Source organism: Bufo bufo, chromosome 11 (genome assembly GCF_905171765.1).
Source record: "Bufo bufo chromosome 11, aBufBuf1.1, whole genome shotgun sequence".
Lineage (NCBI taxonomy): Eukaryota > Metazoa > Chordata > Amphibia > Anura > Bufonidae > Bufo > Bufo bufo.
Genome location: NC_053399.1, coordinates 77,718,076 through 77,737,988, shown reverse-complemented (window position 1 = coordinate 77,737,988; position 19,913 = coordinate 77,718,076). Strand labels below are relative to the sequence as shown.

The window sequence follows — 19,913 nt, the reverse complement described above, 5'->3', positions numbered from 1 at the left end:
CTTGCCTTCAGGCGAGAAGGCCGCTGCTCCCCTGACTTCAAGACCATCGTTTACATAGCGCACCAAGTTGGCGCATTGTACAGAAAAGACACAGACACCTTTATAATCATGCTGCAGGCTGCAATAAGGTACCGCTGGCGGTTTAATTTACATTTTCTAGGTGACAATGTACAAACCAAAAAATGTATATATATTAATGAAAACATACCAGTTTCTAGGCTAGAAATGCAGTCATCAAGTTCTCTCAGAAGCCTATCAGTCTCCCTTAGTCTTGCTTGTAGTTGCTCATATTGTATCTGTTTCATAGAAAGCAAAAATTGAATAAAACCTCTAGCTAGAAACAGTCCTTGGCCAAGTGCAGGTTTAACACGTGCTATGGAACCGGCATGAGCAGCAGAGACCGAGGCAGACTATGGCGAGTACCTGCGCAGTGTGGAGCAGTTTACTGTATGTAGAAACCTTCTCCTCGTGGGCCAGAAGTTTGCTCTTCTTGGAATACAAGGACTTCATATTTTTCAGAGGCACTCCAAAGTACATCAACTAGATCACAGGAAAATAAGTGTCATTTACAGGAATTTACAAAATAAAATAAAAGACAATTCACCTGGCCCTTTGTTTTACCTCATTTTCTGAGCACATTCTCATTGCTTCCCAAAGCAAACTGTTGACTTGTGCTAAAGGCTTGTGCTGCAGCTCTGTGGACACCCTTAGTCTGGGAACAGAAATAACGTCCAAATTATTACACTTTGCCCCGAAGTTCACGAATTCCTGGCACTTAGGCTCCATTCACACGTCCGCAAATGGGTCCGCATTAGTTCCGCAATTTTGCGGAACGGGTGCGGACCCATTCATTCTCTATGGGGACGGAATGGATGCGGACAGCACACAGTGTGCTGTCTGCATCCGCATTTGCGGAGCGCGGCCCCGATCTTCGAGTCCGCAGCTCCGCAAAAGATAGAACATGTCCTATTCTTGTCCGCAGCTGCGGACAAGAATAGGCATTTCTATAGGGGTGCCGGGCGGGTGTGTTGCGGATCAGCAATTTGCGGGTCCACAACACACCACGGACGTGTGAATGGAGCCTTAACCTGTAAGAACACTTACTCCTCTATTGTCTGATACAAGGTGCGACTCTCCTCCTCATACACCGGCAGTGTCGGCTGATAGACATATTGATCTCGGAGGATTTCGGCTGCCGTTAGCTCTTCAGTCATGCCATGCTGTAGTGACAGAGGAAAAAAAATTATACATGTACCTACACTTTATGGAAGTTATACTTCAGACTCAAACATTGCCCATTGGCAAATAAAACAAGGCTGATGGCTACACCAGCCACTTCCCCACCACTACCCGCTGATGACCACCATGTATACCGGCAGTCACAGAGGTTGTGCACAAGTCATTACAATATGCTGACCTTAAAGGGGTAGTTTGGCCAATTATTATTACTACTTTTTAAAGGCTCCATGTAGGGACACGACAATTTCAAATAGTGAGCTGGAGCAAATGATTTTCCAATCTGTTGCCACCCCCGTTCCAAAGCTTCAAGGTCCCCCTGACTCTACTGTAGGCAAAAAAGGACTGCTTGATCCCAGAGAATCAGAGAACTGGTGATCGCGGGGGTCTCCAGCACTCAGACCCCCAGTGAGCTGTCCCTTATATATTCTATCCAGTGGTTAGGGAATACGTGTTCTTTTAGAGAAAACACCTTCAAATGGAAATGCTCTCAAAAAGTAACACTGACATTAAAGGGATTCTGTCACCAGGTTTGACCCCTGTCAGCTAAACATATGCTGATGTTCAGGGCGTCTTCACGATTCCTAATGTGTGCTTATAAATGTCATCTGTGGGCTTATTTAGCTAAAAAACAGCTTTTACTAACCTGTCAGTCAAACAAATAAGGTGCCCATGGGGATGTTAATAGGTGCAAGATGCCCGCCGCACCCACCGCCGTTCGTGCCCAGCGCCGCCTCCTAATCCTCTGTGGCCTCTCGCTCTCCCTCCCCCTCCTGTAAGATCTCGCGCATACAGGGGTTGAGCGAAGTGCCGGCGCATGCGCACTTCGCTGTAAGAAGCCAAATAGAGAAGTCCGAACGGGCGCATCAGGCAGAGCCCTGTGCGCACGCGCAAGATCTTACAGCAGAAGGAGGGGGAGGGAGGGAGAGCGAGAGGCGGCACAGAGGATTAGGAGGCGGCGCAGAAGTCCGGAAAAGCGGCGCTGGGCACGAACGGCGGTGGGTGCGGCGGGCATCTTGCACCCATTAACATCCCCTTGGGCACCTTATTTGTTTGACTGACAGGTTAGTAATAGCTGTTTTTTTAGCTATATAAGCCCACAGATGACATTTATAAGCCCACATTAGGAATCGTGAAGACGCCCTGAACATCAGCATATGTTTAGCTGACAGGGGTCAAACCTGGTGACAGAATCCCTTTAAGGACTCATGTCCACGGCAATATGCGGGCATCGACCGTGTGCACCCGCCGTCACAGATGCGGACCCATTCAAGTGAACCCGGAAGGTTGGTGCAGAAACACTACGGAGTGCTTCCGTGGGTTTTCTGCATGGGCCTCCAGACGGCAAATAAAATAAAAATAAAAATAGAACATGTTCTAGTTTTTTGCAGTGCAGACGGATCACGAACCCATTCAAGATGAAGAACTGTATCTTTAAAATACACTTAAGCGAAAACGCACCTTAGATGGAAGTTCACTGTATCTTGGCTTCTGGATAAGAATGCGGATTCTTAGCAGACCAAAAAATTCCTGTACCGTAATGGTGCCATCTTGAAATTTCTTAGGAAATAAAAGGGGAACAAAAAAAAATTATATTTGGAACTACTACACTGCAATATAATAGGTGTTAGAGACCGTCAGGAGAATGATGTATGTTTTACAACTGCACAGCCTCCAACTTATATTACATTTACATAAGGCTGCTCTCACACTAACAGGGCCAGGCATACATCTGCTTTCTATATTTCGGTGGCCCTGTGTGCCCAATCTGCAAATCACAGCAAGGTCCTAGTCTTGTCCATACGCTCTTTGAGCATAGCCCCTTATATCGATGGGAACTGACCATGATAAAGGCTCTAATAACCGAAGATGCCCATATAGATTGGACTAACCCCCAACAAACCTAGTGCGTGAGGCTGGAGCACTTGATGATCAGTGCATGCTGGGCACCTGACTTGTTCCCGATGGGAGATTTTGGGAAGAAGAAGAATTGGGCATTTTACATATGGATCATGGGTTCCTATGGGAAATTAGCAGATGCCAGAGGATGTTGGCAGGGCTTTTTTCCATTGGAATAAACATGAAGGCTCAACAAACGGCGGGCATCCAAGCAAGCATGTAACTAAGAGGTCTATGTGCAACCTGAGTGCTGCCACACCAGCTTTTATTGGCTTATAACACCATGAAAATCTGCCATTTTTAGGGTGGCGTTCACTAGATTTTTACAAGCTTTTTTCCCTGTAGAGTAAGCCAGGAACTGGTAGCTGTTGTAAAATACCACTACAAGAAACAGGGTAGGGCATTCTCCTATTGTCATTTCCCATTGGCGGAGGGTAATGATAGATAATTATACCTGCCAGAGGCTTTGCTCACATCCGGCATCCCACGGTAGTTGAGAGTCCATCTGACTGTACTGTTGACCTACAATATAAAGATACATTAAGATTTCTACTTTTGCATGCAACTTTCAGATCCACTGCAGTCTATGGGCTGTCCACATGGCTGTTTTTTTTTTTTTAATGGCCAGTAAATAGCATAGGATCACTATGGAAGAGGGGCATTTTATACACAGGGGCCTTACGGGGGCTATTATAGATGCTGGGGGCACACACACACATATATATATATATATATATATATATATACATACATACAGTGGGGGAAATAATTATTTGACCCCTCACTGATAAGTTTGTCCAATGACAAAGAAATGAAAAGTCTCAGAACAGTATCATTTCAATGGTAGGTTTATTGTAACAGTGGCAGATAGCACATCAAAAGGAAAATCAAAAAATAACTTTAAATAAAAGATAGCAACTGATTTGCATTTCATTGAGTGAAATAAGTATTTGAACCCTCTAACAAAAAAAGACTTAATACTTGGTGGAAAAACCCTTGTTTGCAAGCACAGAGGTCAAACGTTTCTTGTAATTGATGACCAAGTTTGCGCACATTTTAGGAGGAATGTTGGTCCACTCCTCTTTGCAGATCATCTCTAAATCCCTAAGGTTTCGAGGCTGTCTCTGTGCAACTCTGAGCTTGAGCTCCCTCCATAGGTTTTCGATTGGATTAAGGTCCGGAGACTGACTAGGCCACTCCATGACCTTAATGTGCTTCTTCTTGAGCCACTCCTTTGTTGCCTTTGCTGTATGTTTTGGGTCATTGTCGTGCTGGAACACCCATCCACGACCCATTTTCAGTTTCCTGGCAGAGGGAAGGAGGTTGTCGCTCAGGATTTCACGATACATGGCTCCGTCCATTTTCCCGTTTATGCGAATAAGTTGTCCTGTGCCCTTAGCAGAAAAACACCCCCAAAGCAAAATGTTTCCACCCCCATGCTTGACGGTGGGGACGGTGTTTTGGGGGTCATAGGCAGCATTTTTCTTCCTCCAAACACAGCGAGTTGAGTTAATGCCAAAGAGCTCTATTTTGGTCTCATCAGACCACAGCACCTTCTCCCAGTCACTCTCTGAATCATTCAGGTGTTCATTGGCAAACTTCAGACGGGCCTGCACATGTGCCTTCCTGAGCAGGGGGACCTTGCGAGCCCTGCAGGATTTTAATCCATTGCGGTGTAATGTGTTTCCAATGGTTTTCTTGGTGACTGTGGTCCCTGCTAATTTGAGGTCATTAACTAACTCCTCCCGTGTAGTTCTAGGATGCTTTTTCACCTTTCTCAGAACCATTGACACCCCACGAGGTGAGATCTTGCGTGGAGCCCCAGAGCGAGGTCGATTGATGGTCATTTTGTGCTCCTTCCATTTTCGAACAATCGCACCAACAGTTGTCACCTTCTCTCCCAGCTTCTTGCTAACGGTTTTGTAGCCCATTCCAGCCTTGTGCAGGTCTACAATTTTGTCTCTGACATCCTTGGACAGCTCTTTGGTCTTTCCCATGTTGGAGAGTTTGGAGTCTGCTTGATTGATTGATTCTGTGGACAGGTGTCTTTTATACAGGTGACTAGTTAAGACAGGTGTCCTTAATGAGGGTGACTAATTGAGTAGAAGTGTCTAACCACTCTGTGGGAGCCAGAACTCTTAATGGTTGGTAGGGGTTCAAATACTTATTTCACTCAATGAAATGCAAATCAGTTGCTATCTTTTATTTAAAGTTATTTTTTCGATTTTCCTTTTGATGTGCTATCTGCCACTGTTACAATAAACCTACCATTGAAATGATACTGTTCTGAGACTTTTCATTTCTTTGTCATTGGACAAACTTACAAAATCAGTGAGGGGTCAAATAATTATTTCCCCCACTGTATATATACATACATATATATACATACATATATATACATACACACACACACACACAAAATAGATGTTGAAAACGGATTGATGCACACACAATGTACCCTTAATAAGTAACGTTCTAATGTATAATCCAATGGAAGGCAAAAACCCCAACTGGGCACTTGACTATTGCCAGATATTGCCAGAACGGCAATCAGAATAAATGCCTGAGTCAATGGTCTATTAACTTTTAATATTCTATTTTCCCAAGAAAGGGATCCGGCCTCTATGATGAACACCATCAGGTTGCAGAGAGTTCCAGTGTCTCTGCTCTTACAGTAAAGAATCCCCTCTGTGATGATCAGAGGTCGCACTATATTTTTTCCAGAAGAGTAAAAATACTCCTCTTACCATTTATGAGGAGTATTTTTACCCGAGGAGGAGTACTAAAGTTGCAGTCATACAGATAAATGATACGTAGGCCTACACTTCTTCACATCTGCGTTGGAGGCTCCATTCAGGGCCTCTGTTGCAGAATCTGTCAAAAAGACACACCGCATCCACCCAACTCTCTACAACAACGGCGCGGGAGCTAGCCCCTTCTCCTTACAGCAATTCTTCCGCCAGCTGCAGGACACTAGATCGCTCCGGCAGCCGGCCCAAACCAACCAATTACATAGCTCCTTGCTGTACGGAGCGTTGTTACTGGTTATTCCAGGCACCGGCAGCCGGCCCAAACCAACCAATAACAGAGCTCCTTGCTGTACGGAGCGTTGTTTCTGGTTATTCCAGGCTCCGGCAGCCGGCACCAAACCAACCAATAACAAAGATCCTTGCAGTACGGAGCGTTGTTACTGGTTATTCCAGGCTCCGGCAGCCGGCACCAAACTAACCAATAACAAAGCTCCTTGCTGTACGGAGCGTTGTTACTGGTTATTCCAGGCTCCGGCAGCCAACCCAAACCAACCAATAACACAGATCCTTGCAGTACGGAGCGTTGTTACTGGTTATTCCAGGCTTCGGCAGCCGGCCCAAACCAACCAATAACAAAGCTCCTTGCTGTACGGAGCGTTGTTACTGGTTATTCCAGGCTCCGGCAGCCGGCCCAAACCAACCAATAACAAAGATCCTTGCAGTACGGAGCGTGGTTACTGGTTATTCCAGGCTCCGGCAGCCGGCCCAAACCAACCAATAACAAAGCTCCTTGCTGTACGGAGCGTGGTTACTGGTTATTCCAGGCTCCGGCAGCCGGCCCAAACCAACCAATAACAAAGCTCCTTGCTGTACGGAGCGTTGTTACTGGTTATTCCAGGCTCCGGCAGCCGGCCCAAACCAACCAATAACAAAGCTCCTTGCTGTACGGAGCGTTGTTACTGGTTATTCCAGGCACCGGCAGCCGGCCCAAACCAACCAATAACAGAGCTCCTTGTTGTACGGAGCGTTGTTACTGGTTATTCCAGGCTTCGGCAGCCGGCCCAAACCAACCAATAACAAAGCTCCTTGCTGTACGGAGCGTTGTTACTGGTTATTCCAGGCTCCGGCAGCCGGCCCAAACCAACCAATAACAAAGCTCCTTGTTGTACGGAGCGTTGTTACTGGTTATTCCAGGCTCCGGCAGCCGGCCCAAACCAACCAATAACAAAGCTCCTTGCTGTACGGAGCGTGGTTACTGGTTATTCCAGGCTCCGGCCCAAACCAACCAATAACAAAGCTCCTTGCTGTACGGAGCGTTGTTACTGGTTATTCCAGGCACCGGCAGCCGGCCCAAACCAACCAATAACAAAGCTCCTTGTTGTACGGAGCGTTGTTACTGGTTATTCCAGGCTCCGGCAGCCGGCCCAAACCAACCAATAACAAAGCTCCTTGCTGTACGGAGCGTGGTTACTGGTTATTCCAGGCTCCGGCAGCCGGCCCAAACCAACCAATAACAAAGCTCCTTGCTGTACGGAGCGTGGTTACTGGTTATTCCAGGCTCCGGCAGCCGGCCCAAACCAACCAATAACAAAGCTCCTTGCTGTACGGAGCGTGGTTACTGGTTATTCCAGGCTTCGGCAGCCGGCCCAAACCAACCAATAACAAAGCTCCTTGCTGTACGGAACGTTGTTACTGGTTATTCCAGGCTTCGGCAGCCGGCCCAAACCAACCAATAACAGAGCTCCTTGCTGTACGGAGCGTTGTTTCTGGTTATTCCAGGCTCCGGCAGCCGGCCCAAACCAACCAATAACAAAGCTCCTTGCTGTACGGAGCGTTGTTTCTGGTTATTCCAGGCTCCGGCAGCCGGCCCAAACCAACCAATAACAAAGCTCCTTGCTGTACGGAGCGTTGTTTCTGGTTATTCCAGGCTCCGGCAGCAGGCCCAAACCAACCAATAACAAAGCTCCTTGCTGTACGGAGCGTTGTTACTGGTTATTCCAGGCTTCGGCAGCCGGCCCAAACCAACCAATAACAAAGCTCCTTGCTGTACGGAGCGTTGTTACTGGTTATTCCAGGCTCCGGCAGCCGGCCCAAACCAACCAATAACAGAGCTCCTTGCTGTACGGAGCGTTGTTACTGGTTACTGCAGGCTCCGGCACCAGACCAACCAATAACAAAGCTCCTTGCTGAACGGAACGTTGTTACTGGTTATTCCAGGCTCCGGCAGCCGGCCCAAACCAACCAATAACAAAGCTCCTTGTTGTACGGAGCGTTGTTACTGGTTATTCCAGGCTCCGGCAGCCGGCCCAAACCAACCAATAACAAAGCTCCTTGCTGTACGGAGCGTGGTTACTGGTTATTCCAGGCTCCGGCCCAAACCAACCAATAACAAAGCTCCTTGCTGTACGGAGCGTTGTTACTGGTTATTCCAGGCACCGGCAGCCGGCCCAAACCAACCAATAACAAAGCTCCTTGTTGTACGGAGCGTTGTTACTGGTTATTCCAGGCTCCGGCAGCCGGCCCAAACCAACCAATAACAAAGCTCCTTGCTGTACGGAGCGTGGTTACTGGTTATTCCAGGCTCCGGCAGCCGGCCCAAACCAACCAATAACAAAGCTCCTTGCTGTACGGAGCGTGGTTACTGGTTATTCCAGGCTCCGGCAGCCGGCCCAAACCAACCAATAACAAAGCTCCTTGCTGTACGGAGCGTGGTTACTGGTTATTCCAGGCTCCGGCAGCCGGCCCAAACCAACCAATAACAAAGCTCCTTGTTGTACGGAGCGTTGTTACTGGTTATTCCAGGCTCCGGCAGCCGGCCCAAACCAACCAATAACAAAGCTCCTTGTTGTACGGAGCGTTGTTACTGGTTATTCCAGGCTCCGGCAGCCGGCCCAAACCAACCAATAACAAAGCTCCTTGCTGTACGGAGCGTGGTTACTGGTTATTCCAGGCTCCGGCCCAAACCAACCAATAACAAAGCTCCTTGCTGTACGGAGCGTTGTTACTGGTTATTCCAGGCACCGGCAGCCGGCCCAAACCAACCAATAACAAAGCTCCTTGTTGTACGGAGCGTTGTTACTGGTTATTCCAGGCTCCGGCAGCCGGCCCAAACCAACCAATAACAAAGCTCCTTGCTGTACGGAGCGTGGTTACTGGTTATTCCAGGCTCCGGCAGCCGGCCCAAACCAACCAATAACAAAGCTCCTTGCTGTACGGAGCGTGGTTACTGGTTATTCCAGGCTCCGGCAGCCGGCCCAAACCAACCAATAACAAAGCTCCTTGCTGTACGGAACGTTGTTACTGGTTATTCCAGGCTTCGGCAGCCGGCCCAAACCAACCAATAACAAAGCTCCTTGCTGTACGGAGCGTGGTTACTGGTTATTCCAGGCTCCGGCAGCCGGCCCAAACCAACCAATAACAAAGCTCCTTGCTGTACGGAGCGTTGTTACTGGTTATTGCAGGCACCGGCAGCCGGCCCAAACCAACCAATAACAAAGCTCCTTGCTGTACGGAGCGTGGTTACTGGTTATTCCAGGCTCCGGCAGCCGGCCCAAACCAACCAATAACAAAGCTCCTTGTTGTACGGAGCGTTGTTACTGGTTATTGCAGGCACCGGCAGCCGGCCCTGCGCTGATGAGTGGTAGGGAAAAGTCTAAGGTGTATTGGAGCGCCTTAGACTTGGAGTAAAATGTCCTGAACAGGCGTCTATTACGCTTGTACAGGTGTTATTGCGACCTCTTGTTACGATGGTGAAAGCTTCTTACATCTAGACACACAGGATGCCCTCTTGTTAATATTACAGGCCTAGGGTATAGAAACAGAAAAAAGTAAGCCAAGCATAAAAACGTACTGCTCAGCTCTACAGACATCCCATCGCCCCGTGAATCTTGAGAGCTGCTGCTGCTGCACGTCTGCTCCATGGTTTTACTTGCATGATGAGCAGAATAATCCCTTCGGTATGACTTGTCAGGACCTTTAAAAGCCGCCGAAGTCTGAAAAGATCAACACATGCATTACAATACAGGGAGACTTCAGCTGTACATCAAAAAGGAACGCAAACTTCGGATCTGATCGGTGGGGATCCTACCACTGCGACCCCCACTAATCACAAGAACTGGGGTCCCATATTCCCTGTTTGAGCAGAGCAGCAGCTGAGCATGTTGCTGCTCCATTCAAACTCACACAGATAGCCAAGTGCAGATCGTGGCTATCCTCTGCAGTCATATAGACTTTGAATGGAGAGACCAGGCACATGTTTAATTACAACTCCGGTCACACAGGTAGGGGCGTGTGACATGGTCAGATAAGTGTAACTTGTCATTCTGGGGGAAAAAAACTTAAATGTCACAATTATTCAAGACCACTGACCTATATTATAAGTCATTCATTTTTTGCAGCAGACTGTGTTCCCTGTGAGGGATGAGTGATCACAGCAGCGATCCATTGTCCCCATATGGTGGATGGGATTGCTGCATGTAAAGCAGATCTCACCTACTCTGACACAGGCAATTATCGGGAATGTAGGGATCTAGAATTGCCTGCTGTGTCAGCCCATGTAAAGGGGGCTTAATAATAAAGGTAATAGTGAAACTAGCTTGTAATTTAAAGTACTGTTTAAAGGGAAAATGTCACCATGAAAATGCAATGAAGGCTGCAGGCCGGACAGCATGTTCTAGAGCAGGATGAGCTGAGCAGATTGATGTATTGAATCATCTTCTACAAAGGGGGTTTTCCCATCTCAGACAATGGCGGCATATCACTAGGATAAGCCGCCATTGTCTGAAAGGTGCCTATCTCAAACGCTGGCCGGCAAAGTGAAGTAGGGCGCACTGCGCATGCTAGGCTGCCCTCCATTTATTTTTATGGGGCCCCATAGAAGTGTATGTAAGTGGTGAACGTGAAAGCGTGGTGCGCTCCCATTCATTTTCGACGGGCCAATAGGAACACTTGGTAGTGGCACTGCCGGCCACCACTTTGCCGGGCTTGTTTTACCGGAACCTCGCCTATCAGACAATGGGGGAATATCCTAGCGATATGCCTCCATTGTCTGAGATGGGAATAGCCATTTAAAGGGCTGTATTAAACCGACAGATTATCTGACAGATTTTCTGACCAATGATTGGTCAAATGGCCTATTACACACAGATCTTTTGTTATACACACCAACTATTGGTGTGATTGGACAGATAATCTGTTGGTGTAATACAGCCCTAACTGGTGATTTAGTCATTTAAATCTCTGCTCTGAGCCCAGGAGCCATGGGGACGGTCTTCTCAGTGTGTAAGTGTGTATACAGAGACAGCTGTCAATCACCACATGGCTACTGGACTCAGAACGAGCAGTGATTAAATGAGAACTTGTCACCACAAAATACAGTTCAATCTGGAGGCAGCATTTTATAGAGCAGAAGGAGCTGAGCAGATTGATATGTAGTTTTGTGGAAAAAGACTCAGTAGAACATGTCATTTACATCTCTATGTCTCTTTTCTATACTTAAGACCAACCCCGTGTACAGCTATCAGTGACTAACAGCTATCTCTGTATACACATACAGAATATCATTAATACCTCCCCTGTGTATAGCTGAAGTCAGAAAAAGTGTAGACATCATTATGCATAAATTACAAACTTTATTTAATCTTTAGCCACAAAATTACACAATCTGCTCTATAACATGCTGCTTGCAGATTAGATTGCAATTTGAGGTGACAGGTTCTCTTTAAATGAATAAACTACTGGTTAAAGAGGACCTTTTATCCTACTATAACCAAGTCCCCTAAGTCTCCGCCTACTATAACCAAGTCCCCTAAGTCTCCGCCTACTATAACCAAGTCCCCTAAGTCTCCGCCTACTATAACCAAGTCCCCGAACATACCGGAGGACATAACGGGAAAACGGAGCGGCGCCCAGGGATAATAGTAAGTGCAGTGAGATCCCTGGGCGCCGCTGTATATGTCATGATACTTAGTTCACAATGTTTGGACTGATGAAAGGTCCTCTTTAAGCTTAGTTCACACACGAGTGTTTCGATCTGTGATTCCCACCAGTGGTTGTTAACCAGGAGTGGAGCCTACACGGAGTTAAGATATAAGGGAAAGATTTGCACCCATTTTTAACTCCCGATCACTGATGAAAATCACTGACCAAACACTAACCAAAACACTAGCATATGAAGTAGGGCTGTGATGGCTTACCTCCAGCACTCCAAGCTGTGGTAAAACTACAACTCCTAAGATGCACACTTGGTTGGCTGTTCTCAGAACTCCATAGAAATTATATCAATCTGCTCAGCTCCTCTTGCTCTATAACCTGCTGCAATGCACTGTATTTCACGGTGACCGGTTCCTTTTAACTATGCAGGCATGGTAACAGCTCACTGTTTCAGAGGATCATTTTGACTAGGTTAAGAAAATAGATGTTAAAAAAAAACTGGACTTACCTGCGCATCATCTTTTTCAGAAATATCTTCATTTCTCCTGGATTTCTTTTCTATTTGGCTCACTAAATCATTCTCTGTATCAAGAGCCCTCTTCTTCGAGTTCTGCTGTAGCGCTTCATCCTGACATAAGTCCTCCCAAGCACCTTCAGGAACCTCATAGTGAAATATACTGCTGATCTCATGAACATCAGGAAGTATCTCTTCATCTATGCATGGACTATCAGCAACACTGAGAGCCCTAAGTAGTGCCTTGGAGTTTTGAACGTTTTGGGGTTGAGCCTGAGGAACAGAAGACAAAACTGGTTCCTGGTTTTTAATACTTGTGCTTGATGCCCTTTTGTTGGGAAGCTTGGGCTTAATCATTTTGACAGAGAATCTATTTGGTAAACTGTTTTCTCTTGAAATAGCTTTATTTTCCTCATGAAATGGCTCCTTTTCTTCAAAGGGTTCTGTGTTCTGCAACTCTGCATTCATCAAGAACTGTTCAGTTTCAGAACTTGAAGGACACACAATCTGGGATGGTGCTTGCATAGGTTCAATGAGGCTGGAGACAGGAGCAGTGTGATGGGATGACATTGACTTCTGTGTTAAACTCTTTATCTTTAACTGGATATCACCAATGCTTCTCCGCTTTTTATAATTCTCTGATAATTCAGATAAAGCCCCCGAACCTTCAACATAAAAGGAGACCTCTTTAGGTAATCCAGGATTCAATTTTGATCTTTCAGGGTCCTTCTGAAGGTCATCCTCCAGGTTTTCATCTGTCTTCATCATACCTATAACTGAGGTTTGGTTGATAAAATCTGAATTAAAATCAGATACTTGATCTGTAACATGGACAGTTCCATCTTTATGTACAACTTGATTGCGGTTTTCTTGCGGCATGACATTTTCTTGGTCTAACAGGACATCCTTAGCCACAATTTCCTTTTCTGGAAAATGGAAAGATACTCTTTTTCCTTTCAATTTTGCTTTTGTCACCTGCGTTTCTAGTTCCACTTCTGGGTCTTTGTGATTAACATCTTCAGGAAGAACATGCGCCGTCTGCGCCTTAGGTCTGACATGGTCTCTAGAATCTGAGGCAAGACTGGAGGAGTCACAATTAAAGGAACTACTAACAGGTATGAGTTCACCAGTCACCTTTAGACTCTCACTTTTTCTCCCTAACAAATGGCTTTTGGCTCCATTCCCATAACTGGATTTATCATCTGGAACCATATTTTCTGTTAAACTTTCCTTTTTGTAATAAGAATCTAAATGGTCAGGAAAAATGTGATCCCTTTTCAGATCTATATCATCCAAGTAATCATTTCTAAAGAAGGTATGCTCCTTAGTTTTATGGTCACTAGTGTCTAACATCAAACCTGTTCCTGCATTACCACAAGGACCAGCCTTCAGCACAGACACATCTTCTACTGGAACTGTATGGCTTTGTGTAAGCCCCTTTTCCCATCCCTCGATTCCAGATTTCTCTAACAGTGACAAGGACCTCGCATAACTGTTCCTTCCACTTTTCCTTTGCTTTTCTAAACACTCATTGAGATTATCACATTTTTGTTCCATTCCTATTAGATTTCCACAAGCTTTTAAGCTGTCAACTACCTCAATGTCATCTTTGATGCCACCTACTCTAGTGCTGGGAATATGGGAGTTATGGTCCAAGAAATGGATTTCTACAGCGGCAGTGTGTGCCCTAGTAACATCCAAACTCTTTTCTTCATCTGGAAACACCGTCTCATAACCATTGTCAGGTAAGACTTTAGTCCTTTGTGTCAACACGCCGTTTCCTTGTAAGTTTGTTAATTCGCTTTCTTTTCCGTTTACTGATAATGTCATGGTTGTATCTGGAGGCATGCTCAAATCTTTACAGGAAATGGACTTGGAAATTAGAAGAGGTACGCTTTCAGCATGTGTCCTATCAGTTGATGCAGCTTGAGGTCTAGGTTTTTCCATTTCATCACACACATAAGTAGTGCCTTGGTCACACGAAGCCGTTCTTCTAGATACCTCAGAGCACATCTGTACAGGATAAGGAGTATGAGAAGGATCCGAGGTCTTGTTTTCAATTGCCACTGTATGAGATTTTGTGATTTCCATATCACCTTGATTACACACAGTCTTATCAAAGCAAGACATATTTATTAGCTTTTCAGTAAGATTAACATTTGCATTGGTCTCCTCCATGTTACAGACTAGAAGTATTGTTTCATTACTGGCACCTAAACGCTTTGGGTGAGAAGACAGACTTTTCCTCTTAGGATCGTGAACACCTTTATTACGTAGTTTATTGGATATGTGATCAATAAAGACGGTGTTTGACTTTGTAATGTCCATGTCTTCATCATTTGAGCATATCCCATTCATAGGTGTAGCATCATCTGCCATATTAACATCAGAATTTCTATTTGCTGTAATAACTTTTCTAGCCTTTGTGCATTCCAACATTTTGCTTTCAATTGCTGTAGTATGTGACCTGGTAATGTCCATATCATTCTGTTCAGATAAAAATACAGTCTTATCCTGTGTTTCAATAGACACAGGAGCATCTTTCTCCAATTGGGTCTCATTCTTCTTGTCAAAAACAAGGTCATTAGCTTTATCTCTTTCCATATAGTCACGATGATGGGTACTTGTGGAAGGGAGAACTTTAGATGGAGAAACGGCAAGCTGGAGATCATTTAAGTTGTCAACGCAAACTGTATTTGACACTGTAATATCCATATCTTGATTAAACTGTGTTCGACTAAGGTCATATTTCTCATCAAAACAATGCACTGAATGAGGCCTAGAAATGTATTTCACGTCACCAAGCCGACTCATATCTACTGATGGAGGACTAATTGTGCTGTGGTTTGGTGACCCACTCTTTAGATGAGCATTATACATCCCAACAACCACCTTGTTTTCAATGGATACAGTATGTGCTCTGGTCATATCCATATCATCTTGATCGCATAAATAAATGGTTTTATCCTTGCAGGATTCAAGGAACGATGGATTTCCTTTGCTCCAAGTGTGCGATTTTCCTGCAGCAACAAGCAGACCCGCGTTGACGTTGGTCATCTCCATATCACCATCTTGGTGGACTGTTTCATTATGAAGTTGTTGCTTTGAAACCTTAAGTGTTGTGTCCACCTCATGCGAAATTGTATTTGATTTTGTACCCGAAAGATCCAAAGCAGAAGAAAGTGTGACGTCCTTTACCAAAGAGGATCGATCATGTAATCCGATGGGATCCCTCTCGTCAATAATCATCGTATGGCTTTTTGTAAGTTCCATTTCATCTTCAAAAACAGTTTTATCTGCAGCAATGTTCTTTAATGTGGCTGGCACACACAGAAGGGATTTGTTGGTTTTGGACGTACCACATAATAATGTATTTTTTATAGCAACGGTAGTTGAATTAGTGATGTCCATATCACCTTGATCAGGCCTAAAAAAAATGGTATTATTCTGTAAAGTTGCACAGGCTTCCCTAGTAGACTCTTCAGATGATGTACCCTGAGCAGGGATCAGGCCACTGGCTGGTAACCCATATGAAGACTTTGTTCCAGCTTCTCGTTCATTTGCAATAGTGTAGCCATCTTGCTCTTTACATTTATGAATATTTATGTCAGGACATTTTGAGACCGCTAAATTAAATCCTAGATCGTTGCTCTTCCTATTGTTTGTATTATTTTTCCAGCTGTCAATAGAAACCATGTGTGACCGAGTAATCTCCATGTCTTGCTGGTCACAAGTGAACAGTACCGTCTTATTGTCTTCACATTCACCTGATGGAGAGCTTTTTCTAAAGTTACCAGTTTCAACAATGTCATCAGAGACACGACGCGTAGCATTTAGAATGCTTTTTCTTTTAGTGCCCCCAGTCGCCTTGTTTAGTAATGATGTATTTTCCGTTCTTCTTGGATCAGAAAGCTCCATGTCCGTTTTTTCGGCCTGGCCGCTTACAGATGTGCCTCTTTGTTGAAACTCTGAGAAAACCATCTTTTTGTTACCTCGATTCAAAGCTTTTTGGTCAATACAAACTGTGTGGCTTTGTGTTAGCTCCATGTCATCACTGTCAGTGGAGAACAGGATAGTTTTATCGCAAACGGAAGGTAGTTTTAAACCACTAAAATACGATTTATTGTCTTGCAAACGTTTACCATCGATGGCAATGGTGTGGGACTTGGTCAGTTCCATATCCGCTTGCTCATATGCAAACATGACTGTTTTCTCACTATTGCCAGATTTTGTATTGTGGGTAGACATTTTCCCCAGAGGTTCAAGGTTAGAAATGGTGCTCAAAGTTTTGTTCTGTCCAACTTGCCTTGCTTGACTAAATGGATCTCCTTGCTTGTACTCTAGATCAGAAGCATAGGTTGCATCGTTTTCAGAACTGCTTTGGGCATGCTCAACGCTATTTAAAGATTTGTTCGGAATCGTTCCGGAACCCCTTTTCACTCCGACACAAGCAGTACCATTAATATCATTTGCTATCATATTACATACTATCGACTGAGACATGGCTTGAGGTTTCACCCGATCCATCGTTAAACCATCTATAGCAACTGTATGGCTTTTCGTAATATCCATGTCCTCGCCCTGAGGAAGAATAGTGGTATGTTCCATGCAAAAGGCTCTCTCTTTCCTTTGACTAGATGTCACACTTTGATTCCTGTTTAACCAAACTGAATTGTTTTTGGTAAGTTCCATTTCATTTTCTTCAACAAAAATGATGGTTTTGTCTGAAGGGAAGAGAGTCTTATTTTGGTTTCTATGTAGCTGGACCTCATGAGCAGGGATGTCTTGTCTTATGCGAGTGGTATGGCTACAGGTAATATCCATGTCATCTTCCATAAACACAGTTTGGTCATTACAAGGGGGTCTGTTTAAACTAGCGTTCAGGGCAGAACTTTTTACTAGAGAGCTCTTAGGTTGACTATTCCCATAGTTGTCAGTGGCAATCAAACGGGATGGGATTTCTTTGCTAAACGCTGGGAAAAAAGAATCTATGTTGGTCGTGTGGCATTTCGTTAGGTCCAGGCCGTGATCTTGCTCTCTGAACATTTGTGTAACGTTTCCTGTATTGTCCTGAGAGGGGAGATGGATGGGAACAAATGGAAAGATATTCTCTTTGTCTGCATCATCTAAACAGTTTGTTGCTTTTGATTTCCCACTTCCCAAACTTGACAAGAAGTCACTAAACTTTATTTTGTTCTCCATGGAAGAATCTCTCTGAAAGCCAGAATGTTTTTCAACCCCAAATGACAACTGAAAGTCTTGGTTTTTCTCCACTTCCTCACTGGTATGGGATTTTAAACTGGCTAGGAACTGACTGGTATCAATTTTCATAGTTTTATCCTCGATCAGTCCATGAATGGTTACTGTGTTGCTTGCAGTCATATCCATATCATTGTCCGAAGAGAAGAAAATTGTTCTGTCTTTAACACCGTTTATGTAATTCCACTGTGAAAGAACACAGTGACAGGTTAAAAATGGTTATCCCATACAGAAGACACTTTACAAATAATACATCATATATCTCTTAGGATATGGGGTGTATGCCATCTGGTCCTGGCGATTTGTCTATTGTAATCTTTTTAAGACACCGCTGTACTTCTTCCTGGGTCAGACAGGGCACTTTTAATGGGGAATTTACTTTTACATTCTGCATTTCATCTGACAGTTTATTTTCTTCGGTGAATACAGTGCAAAGAATCCATTAAAAGAATTTTCCTAGTCTTTAGAACTGATTACCTATCCTCTGGATAGGTAAACAGTATCTAATCTATGAGGGTCCGACACCATTGGATCCCCACTAATCAGCTGTTTGAGAAGGTATCAGCACTCCTGTGAGAACCGCGGCCTTCTCCATGCTCACCAAGCACAGCGCCGTGCTATGTTTGGTATCGCACTCAGCCCCACTCACTTCTATGAGGCTGAGCTTCTCCTAGGCCATGTGACTGATGAACGTGTGGCCTAGGAAAAGCTGAGAAAGGTTAAACTTAATAAACCGGTGTCTTTTTTTCAACCTATATAAGAGTACTAAACTGTTTAGAAAGCAGTACACTTACATCCACATTGTGACCTGGAGCATGAATAGGTCCATGAAGCAGTGTGTCTATTCCTGTAAAATTTTTGATAAAAAAAAGTCAGTAAACTGACAATTAAAATTATAAAATTACAAGATTACAGTCCCACATAGTGGTGGCCGTATTCAGTCAGTGTGGTTTTCAGGTACATTATTCAATTTTGCAGGTAAAAACAGTTTTACCCCACAAACCATGCGGCTATTAACACCAACTGTTAATGGCCACCTGGTCTTGTTGATAAAACTGCTGTTTTAAAGGATGACTGTCACATTTAGACCCCAATTTAAATTTTCATATATGTAGTTACTAATAACATGATATTCCAGAATCAGTTACTATTAGACTGAATTACCCCATATTTAATAAGATTCAGCCCTTAGCAACCAGTCTGCATAAAACTGCAATTTCACTATTTAGTTAAGATGGCCGCCACTGCCCTCACCCTGAGGCAAATTCCGTCTGCCCTCACTAGCCAGTAACAATAGCCCCCCAAAAGTGTCAGTAACCAGAGCTCTCCTCCCTAAAGGGTTAATCTCCTGCAGCACAGAGGGGTCCTCTTACCACATGTTGCTTTCATTTATACACTGAGCAGATGGCAGATCTCCCTTCCCTGGTCTGCGCTGCTTCCACTCTGCATCCTCCAGCTCTGCTGAGTGAGGGAGCGTCTGCCAAGTGCAGGGACAGGGAGAAGTGCACACAGCCCAGGCACTGTTATCAGCTGCTGGGGAGGACCTGGCTTTAATCATTTACTTACAGTCCCTGGATGTCAGTAATGTGACCTTGCACGCTGCGTGCTCCGTCCATCAACAGATAGACGGACCATGCCTAGCAACCCTATTTTAAGCACAGGTAAAAGTAGGCAGTACAGGGAACAAAAATGTGGAATTAAGGGGTAATTGAATACACAGTGAAAAGTTGAAATAGGGCCACCAAGGAGATATTAATCACCACAATCCAATACTCCAAAAAAATATATAATACGACAGTTATCCTTTAACTGTAAAATCGTGCGACCAATAAAGGCATGTTCTTGTCAACAGGACAGACAATAAATGTCTCATACGTGCAGGGCCCACCTCTGAGACCCACATCTATCCCCGGAATGGGAAACCCCAAACCTGCTTGGCGGTGCAGCTGATGTGGATGGAGCGGTGGCCATACATGCACGGCTCACTCAGCTGTACTTTGAACACCTATAGAAGGTAAAGAGAACCATATGTCTGGCCAGCTTTCCAGTAACAGAAGCTGCAGCACCAAGGAGAGAACTAGGGGGTGCGGACCACCATTCTGGAGATAGGTACCAGAGGCTGTCATTTATGGCTTATCCTGTAAGTAATTCATGAAGGTCTCATGAGAATCCCCCTTTATTGTGCCATTTGAAAACCATGTGGATGTAGTTTTCTGCTAAGTGGAACCATACCCCGAAGAGACTTGTTTACCTGCAATCCCACATGTATCAGCTGTTCCTTTATGGCTGCCAAATAAAGGACAGAAAATAATTAGACAGGGAAA

At 44.7% G+C, this 19,913-nt stretch overlaps 1 protein-coding gene across 1 annotated transcript in view; it reads right to left on the bottom strand.

Annotated features, from left to right (window-relative positions):
- Nucleotides 1-19,913, bottom strand: part of KNL1 (kinetochore scaffold 1) — a 49,502-nt gene that overhangs the window by 15,191 nt on the left and 14,398 nt on the right. Inside the window, exons 8-17 of the mRNA XM_040411006.1 lie at nucleotides 19,841-19,875; nucleotides 18,384-18,436; nucleotides 12,325-17,775; nucleotides 9,736-9,877; nucleotides 3,590-3,657; nucleotides 2,698-2,796; nucleotides 1,105-1,220; nucleotides 622-712; nucleotides 424-540; nucleotides 209-296 (exon numbers count right to left, since the gene is read on the bottom strand). Of these exons, the coding sequence (XP_040266940.1) occupies nucleotides 209-296; nucleotides 424-540; nucleotides 622-712; nucleotides 1,105-1,220; nucleotides 2,698-2,796; nucleotides 3,590-3,657; nucleotides 9,736-9,877; nucleotides 12,325-17,775; nucleotides 18,384-18,436; nucleotides 19,841-19,875 (6,260 nt within the window). The remainder of the gene's footprint in view (nucleotides 1-208; nucleotides 297-423; nucleotides 541-621; nucleotides 713-1,104; nucleotides 1,221-2,697; nucleotides 2,797-3,589; nucleotides 3,658-9,735; nucleotides 9,878-12,324; nucleotides 17,776-18,383; nucleotides 18,437-19,840; nucleotides 19,876-19,913) is intronic.